The sequence below is a fragment of the Asterias rubens genome, chromosome 4 (assembly GCF_902459465.1).
Source record: "Asterias rubens chromosome 4, eAstRub1.3, whole genome shotgun sequence".
NCBI lineage: Eukaryota > Metazoa > Echinodermata > Asteroidea > Forcipulatida > Asteriidae > Asterias > Asterias rubens.
Genome location: NC_047065.1, coordinates 10891851 through 10900648, shown reverse-complemented (window position 1 = coordinate 10900648; position 8798 = coordinate 10891851). Strand labels below are relative to the sequence as shown.

At 40.3% G+C, this 8798-nt stretch overlaps 1 protein-coding gene across 1 annotated transcript; it reads left to right on the top strand.

Moving 5' to 3' along the window:
• Positions 1 to 408: 408 nt before the first annotated feature.
• LOC117288920 lies at positions 409 to 5356 on the top strand. The gene is made up of 2 exons (XM_033769794.1): positions 409 to 661; positions 4612 to 5356. The coding sequence occupies exons 1-2, from the start codon at positions 409 to 411 to the stop codon at positions 5199 to 5201; spliced, it is 843 nt and encodes a 280-aa protein (XP_033625685.1). The 3' UTR covers positions 5202 to 5356.
• Positions 5357 to 8798: the final 3442 nt, after the last annotated feature.

Genomic DNA, 8798 nt, shown 5'->3' with positions numbered 1-8798 from the left:
ACTCTCTTGAGAAAAAGTCTGTGGTGCTGACTATCTAAGAAAAATAAAGAAATCCGACAGAAATATAGTAAATAATTGACTTGATTTCCAAATAAAAAAAAACGACCCTTGGTTGGCCTGCTTGGTATTAACTAAAAGTAATGATAAAACTAAAGTCTTGTAATGTGCAAATATCCACCATGCTGGGTGTTCAAGGCGTAGTAAAAACCAAAAACAAAATGAAAGAAAACAGACACAACAAAATTAGTCTTTGAAAACCTGTGGCATAAGATAAGTTTTGAGAAAGATTTAAATTTTGTGGTACAAAGAAAAGATCTAAGATTAAGTGGTAGAGAGTGCCAGTACGACGCTGCAGAGCCAGCCCAGTGGCCTGTCTCACTCCAAAGATTCGAGGAAGAAGCTGAGATGATGGAGATGCACACATCATGGGCCAAAACCAAGATCCAGAACTGTACCAGCCTCTGCCAAACAACCGCTTCAGTCAACGTTGAGGGTAACTCTGTCCAAATTACGCAGAAGTTCAGGTATCTAGACTGTGACATCCATTCCTCAGGCTACTCCTCCCCCAAATCTCCAAAGTCTTGGGCTTGCCTCATCCACCTTTGGCCAATGAGATTGTGTCTGGAGGAACAAACGCCTCAAGCTCACAACCAAGCTGAAGGTATTTACAACCTGTGTCCTCCTCGTCCTACTTATGGCTCAGAAAAATGGACACTCCGAGCAGACGACACAGGAATGCTCCAAGCCTTCACCCTCAGGTGTCAACGACGCATTCTTGGTGTCCGGTGGTCCTAATTCATTACTAATGCAACAATCTCGGAGACCACCGCGTTGAGGACATCCGAGAGGATACGTCATTCCCTCTTTGGCCTTGCTGTGGTGATCTGCATCAGTATGCATTGGATGGGCGGTGTAAAAAGATACAACTTCGTATGTAATGGGTTATACATGTATAAGTCGAGCTTGATTCCAGATAATGAGAATCGACTGTTGCATGCGGGCGGCCATGTTATAAGGTGGTACAATGCATTATGGGAAGTAAACACTAGACTTGAGTCAGTCTGCTTATAGCATACTGCTACAGGCGGCTCAACGTCCCCCATGATGGATTAAGAGAATGATGATAATGATGATGCATGATGATGTTCCAGATGCGTGGCAAAGCTGAGGAAAAAGACCTGTCACTCCATGAGTGTCGAGATTTGGGTTTAATGATGAGAAGCATGGAACATAATCAAAGACTCCATGACGGAGTGTAAACTTGAAGTAATTCAGAGATAATAGTGGGGAGCCTTGCCATGTCAATTTCCCCAAGTCCACGCTTTCCTGACCCGAAATTTGTTGCAAACGCTGCCCATTTAAAAACAAACTAGGATTAATCCCGATCTCGAGTTAGGGCGAGTAACTCATCCAAACTTAGGAAGGGTTCAATGTGTCCTAACTAGTATGGTTACGGAACTTAACTCGTCCTGAGCCCTATTATTAATCGTAAGTTAGGGAGAGTTTGGTGAAATCGACGGCTGGGTATACTGTGTATCGCACTCTGTATAATGAACAACTAGCATTAGTTGAGTGATTGATTGATTGATTGATTGATTGATTGATTGATTAATTGATTGATTGGTTGATTGACTGAATGAATTTATTTGGTTAAAAATATAGTAAGAACGTGCCAAAAAAACATACACAACAACATGAGAAAAGACAATGAAATAAGATAAACCAAAATGTAACACAAGATAGAAATGCTGCACAACTATAACCAAGGATAACCCCCAAAAAACAAACTTATAATGTCAAAGACCAGAATCAGGTTTTATACCAATCTTCACAAACTGTTATTTTGTCTGTATTTATTTTGTTTTTCTCTATTGTTTCAAACAAGTACAGTACCATCAGCTATTGTTGTAATCCGAATGAATTTTACGTTTTTTTTTATTCAATTGAATACAATACCTTCTTTGAAAACTCTGGCAAGCGTATTGGGCAGTCTTCCCTGGTACCAGTCTTTCCAAGCACAGTTCAAAGGAAGGCAAGGACCTGGAGATACAGATAAGAAGTAGGATGATAAATTGACAACAGAACCTGAATACAAAACATTACAAGATATGTTGAAATAAAAATGAATAACGAAACAAATCACAGCAGGACTGGGCACCTATCAATGTGGTTGGTGTTGGTACTGAACAAGAAAAATAATGAGAGCAGAGAAATAAGAACAAGTTAGTGAAACCCTTGTAAAGAGAATTTCATATGGTCATTAATAAGGGAATCAATATGTGATGAGGAAGTTTCAAACTGGTGGTTTAAGCCTGCCATGGCCTGGTTCTTGATAATTTAACCATACGAAGTTGAGGTAAAATTATTAAGAACCCAGGCCTCGGCGGGTTTAAACCACTAGTTTAAAACTGATTCAACACACTTTGATTCCCATTCATAAATATATTTTCCCTCATAATGTTTGAAAACAACTGTAAATTTGAGAACGAAATTCTGCTAGCTTTGCCCCTCGCGGCTAAACTTATGCCTAAGTTTCTATCCATGTTAATGGGCAAATTTATAAAGAGGAAACTAGCATCTTGTTTCTGCCTCTCATAACGGATAATCGCAGGCGACTATGTTGGGAACCAGACTGAATGATTCTGCTGCAGACGACATTTCCTCACTGATCTAAATGCATTCACTTAACTTTTCGGGCTCTTTCACTATGAATAATTTTTTATGGTTAAAGAAAATTTGTAAATAAAAATTTGTTAAAAAAAAATTCTCAAATATAGTTATAACACACTACCCTAAATTTCACAAAGCTGAAACAGGATCCCCAGATCTGCAGATCAAAACAAAAGAATTAAAAGCAGTGAACACTATTGGTAGTATACTCAAAATAATTATCAGCATAAAACCTTACTTGGTAACGAGTAATGGAGAGCTGTTGGTAGTATAAAACATTAGTGACATAGTTTTCGAGAAAGAAGTAATTTCCACGAATTTGATTTCGAGACCTCAAGTTTAAAATTTAAAGGTCTCGAAGTCAAGCATCTGAAAGCACACAACTTCGTGTGACAAGAATGTTTTTTTAATTTCATTCATATCTTGCAACTTCGATGACCAATTGAGCTCAAATTTTCACAGGTTTGTTATTTTATGCATATTTTTAGATACACCAACTGAGAAGACTGTTCCTTGACAATTACCAATAGTGTCCACTGTCTTTAAAGACAGTGGACAATGTATCTCATCATATACATAAAATAACAAACTTGTGAACATTTTAGCTCAATCGATCATTGAAGTTGCGAGATAATAATGAAAGAAAAAAACACCCTTGTCACACAAAGTTGTGTGCGATTAGATGGTTGATTTCGAGACCGCAAGTTCTAAATCTGAGGTCTCAAAATCAAATTCGTGGAAAATTACTTCTTCCTCAAAAACTATGGCACTTCAGAGGGAGCCGATTCTCGCAATGTTTTATACCATCAACCTCTCCCCATTACTCGTCACCAAGAAAGGTTTTATGCTAATAATTATTTTGAGTAATTACCAATAATTGTCAAATGACTTTAAAGCAGTTATAATATTCCTGCTGGATGCCTAAAACTCATAACAAGAAAGTTGTCGTACCTGGACAGTTTTTCCCAATCCCATGTCATCTCTCAATAGCAACCTCGCAATTCTTATTACGCTGGTACAAGAACTTCACTCCCTCCCTTTGGTAATCTCTCAAATATCGGTTGATAGTTGCAGGAACCTACATGTACCAAGAAAACAAAGATAGGATGAATCACTTAGTGTTTTTCAATTATAAGTCATAAATGGTTTTTGAGTTTTGTCCAGAACTGAGTCTAGTTATAAAATAATGCCACTTGAAATAAATAAGATGTAAAATGGACAATCTACATACAGTGTAGCACATGAAAACAATTATCATTATTTATATTTATAACAATTCCTTTTATCACCCTAAGGATAAAAGGCCTTATACTCAGCGTAACCTTCATTGTACACAGTCTGTTCCGGGCATACCCACAGCGTTTTTCTTACAAGCAATATTTAATTGTTTTCCATGGCATAGTTTGCAAAAAATCACTTGCTGGGTTTCTGGGTCATGCTGTGTTGCAATTTAACAATGTAGCAAATCAGTGTATTACATTTACTTTTGTTTTAACCAATCATGGTGATTCCCCCCATCAGGATTTTTTGTTTTGGCGGGCTTATTATTTTATCTGTCACTTCGTCACAGTCTTTCAATGTGGTAAGATATGAATAATTTTTTGATGAAGGAATTTTAGTCTTTGATTTAGCTTTCAAGGTCAATTTTTCCAGTTTCGTTTTGGGATAAAGCTTGCAAGCAGTGCAGGAGATTGTTCATAATATTTTCGCTCCAGAAGGAGTATTTAATACGGAATAGAAATTTTTCCAGTTATTTGGGATAACAACTTTGGCCAGCATACGGAAATCATGCCTCGAGTTAGACGGCGTCCGGCTCGGTTTGACGATGTCGATGAGGAAGGCGCCTATCCAATGGACAGACGTTCCACGATGCAGTCGGCGGCTGTGAATAAGAAAGGCCAAGGGAAACGGAAGGCTAAGGTGAGGGCATCATCTGCACAGCCGGCCTTGATCACTCTCCTCACATTTGCGCGTCTCAATTTGAAAGTACCATGTTCAAGGCAGTTTTCCTGGGTGCCTTTTTCGGTTTTTTACGCGTAGGCGAGTTTGCCGTGGTTTCCAATTCCCGGGTACAGGAGTCCGTACTAGTTTTCGGGGATGTGCAATTTTCGAAACCGGGGTCACATGATCAGTTTGTTGGCTTAACCTTTCGGCAGTCAAAAAATAATCAACATGGTTTTCCACAGCGCATTCGTCTTGTCACTACTAGTTCTAAATCACTATGCCCCGTTCAAGGGTTCTTAGATTTTATTGCTATCCGTCCCGAGTATCCCGGGCCGTTTTTCTGTCACTTTGATAGCAGTCCATTGACTCGGTACCAGTTCAATTCGGTGTTACGTAAGGCAGTTTTCTTTGCTGGCCTAGGCGGACAACAAATTCGGGGGCACTCGTTCCGCATCGGTGCTGCATCGTCCGCAGCCGCTCTCGGGGTCTCTCATGACAATATCCGTGCTATGGGCCGGTGGCGTTCCAATGCATTTTTGTCTTACATTCGCCCGATCCCTACTTGCAATCTGCAATCGGGCTGCTGATTGTCCGGGTGGGGGTACCATTTTCATGTTAGCTTGTTTGTTATTTCATGCATTTTTGGGCCGGGATTCAATTTCACTTAATTTTATTTCGTAGGTTCAGTTTGGATTGTTGGGGACTCCTTGGTGCGTCGAGCTGAAGGTCCGTTCGGGATTCCAGCCCGGGTTTATTGGAAAGGCGAAGGTGGGGCTGGGATGGCTAATTATGATTACCTGCTTAATGACCTCCGAAAACGGGCACCTCCCCCAGATTTGTTGATTTTTCATTTAGGTACCAATGACCTCGTAACTATTGATGAGTTTGCACTGCGGCAGCAAATTGCAGTGATGCTCCGTGATTGTGCCTGACCCAACTTCGACTATTGTTTGGTCAGATATGCTGCCTCGTGTTTTTTACATGGGCGCGCGTTCGCAATCGGCGCTGGAACGTAAACGCCGAACGATTAATCGTTGGGCAGCGTCTCAATGCAAAGCAGTGCAGGCTCTTTGTGTTCATCACCCCCAATTTATTTGGTCTGAGGTAAGCCTTTTTTCATACGATGGTGTGCATTTATCTTCCCTTGGGAATCAATTGTTCCGAAGTAATTTGCGAGCATTCATTGTTTCAAACATGATGTAGGCAGAGGGTATCCTGATATGATGTGCATGTTGTGACTCAGTAGCCTATATATGGGGGTATTTGGTTGTCTCTCCCCCTCCCTTCTCCGTCTCTCTCTCTCTCGGTGGGCGCGCTTGGCGCGTGTGGCATAATTGGAAGGGTTCAGACAGCCATTTACCCCGATTTTGGCGTTTATTTAACAACATGTAATAATTATTATAAACACAATGGATTTGTTAATTGGTTTTGGTATTGTTGCCATGGCGTTCGAAAGTTTCATGAGGCCATGATTCCGACTGAGGTTTCATCGGTGGAAGCGCAACTCTATCCTGTACTCTGTGTAATTAAACAAATTAATAATTTCTACAAAACACAGTAAAGTTGATCTGGTGTAGGCCTACACAAATTATATTGGGTTTGTGGCTGACATATGCAGCTAATTTTTGGGTCAAATGGAACCCAGGTTTGGGTGCAAGTGCATCCTGGTTTGTTTTGTATTTTTGGGTCAAATTGAACCCAGGTTCGGGTGCAAGTGCATCCTGGTTAGGGGTCAGGTGTACCCCGCTTGTTTTTCTTGTGTCCGGTTTGCCCAATTCGGTATCCGGCACAAATAAAATCAGTTGGTTTCAGACTGTGGCAGTAATTCAAAAATTTGTGTCTTGTTTGTTTTTATTGGAGTCTGAGTATAATCAAGCCTTGTCAGTCAACACACTTTTTTATGTCGCCAATACAGGTGTAGGCTTGGGTATCATCTATCTGAAGCCTGGCTGGTAGAGCAGAAAGCACTACCTCCCTAACTTGTTTGAAGCAATTATGGTTAAGTTTCTTGCATAACATGAACAGTTTATGAATTAAAATGCACTAATGACTACCGAGCCATTCTTTTTGTCTGCCATCAACATGTCCAGCCACAGCCACCAATGTGGACAGGGCCTATTGGCTTAATTTTTTGTCTCTTTTATTCAGTATTTAGATGTACACCAGTTGTACAAAAACGAGTGGTTCGTGTAATTTCAAATGCTTGCTTCTTCAATGTAACAACTAATACCACCGTAGTTTGGATAAATGTATGTAAACCTACTTCCTGCCTGTTTTAATTCTTGTTTTACATCAACTTTATGCATAGAATTCTCGTAGTAGCGCTAGGGGTAATTTATTCTTACAATTTAATAGAACATCAAAGTCTGAAAACAATAATGTTGAGGCATCTCATACTTTACTAGTTTAAAGATCCTGGACACTTTTGGTAATTGTCACAGACCAGTCTTCTCACTTGGTGTATGTCAACATATATGCATAAAATAATAAACCTGTGAAAACTTGGTGTATGTCAACATATATATGCATAAAATAACAAACCTGAGGAAATTTGAGCTCGATTGGTCGTCCAAGTTGCAAGATAACTATGAAAGAAAAAAACACACTTGTCACACGAATTTGTGTGCTTTCATATGCTTGATTTCGAGACCTCAACTTCTAAACTTGACGTCTCGAAATCAAATTCGTGGAAAATTACTTCTTTCTAGAAAAACTGACCACTTCAGAGGCAGCCATTTCTCACAATGTTTAATACTATCAACCTCTCCCCATTACTCGTTACGAAGTGAGGTTATATGCTGATAATTATTTTGAGTAATTACCAATAGTGTCCACTGCCTTTAAATGATGCTCTTAAATATTCACCCTTTCTATCTGTGTTAAAAACCTACATAAGAGCTCAGTTCCTTGACTCTTATTCAATAAGTTGTGTTGGCCTTGTCTCATACAGACCGGTAGCCCAGAGCACTTTGATTAAACGAAAAGGTACCAATATTTAGTAGTGGATAACCTGACATAGTCAGATATGGATGTCTGCCGTGGTGCATATGGACCCCCCAAAAAGAGGCAAAATAATGGGCTGTATCAAACTAGGAACCACATGACACCATGGAGGAAGGAAGAGAAGGAGCTCAAACAAAGGGACTTCAAAAGTCACACCCGTGGTACCGCGGTCGTTTAACGACACCTCGCAATCACCCACATACCTTATACAGACAATGGGCCTTGGGAGACCTGGCGTATGTGAGTATGCGCGTGTGCACTTGGTTCTTCACTCAACTCTGGTGTCGTATGTTGTATGGATATAATACAGAAAAAACAATATGTACACTTTCGCCCACCAAATTGAAATACACAATTGAATACCAACCACCCTCGTGTGCTGATACCCAAATTTTGAACCACAGCTAGTGACCGGAAAGTCACAAAAAGATGTAAAAATATGCCATGATGTTTCCGAGAAACACCACAAATGGTAAATGAAATTGTGTATATTCACAATTCTTGTCTCCAATGATTCAACTTTACACGAAGGCGCAGTCTGGCGGTACCACACCTTCTGTACAAAGAGATCTAATCCTGCTCGTTAATCAGCCGTCTAGCTGGAGGTCTCCTATCTTTTTCCACTGGTCAGACAGGGGCATTGTCAGGGTATTCTTTTGTTACTCTACGGTTTTGCGGGTCGTTCGATCTCTTTTTTTTCCTTCCTCCATGATGACACCAAGTAGATGGTCATTGACATGACTCTACACGTGTAAGTAAAAAATATCAACCGCCAAACAAATCTTCTGCTGCTTAAGACCTCCCAGGATCCCTCCCCCTATCGTTTTATGTGCAAACCTACATGTACATTGTAAGGGTTGAAATTAGCCAGTTGTCGGATCAGATTTATATGAAACTTTTTCTAACTGTTCCACTATGGCCAAAATGAACAACAGACAAAATTAAATCCATACTCCATATTATTTCCAAGATACACAGTCTTAAAACATGCTAAAACCTCCCCCTTTTTGGAGGCCCGCCCCCAGCCCCAGGCGTCTTTGTGGTATTTTAACTTTAACAACCCATAATTTGTCTAATTTGTCTGCTGCATTTTGCGCCCAGACACCCACCCCCCCCCCCCCGCCTCCCTGGGTTTACCATCTGAGGAACTACCTGCCAGCCAGTTCAAATGACCAATAAAA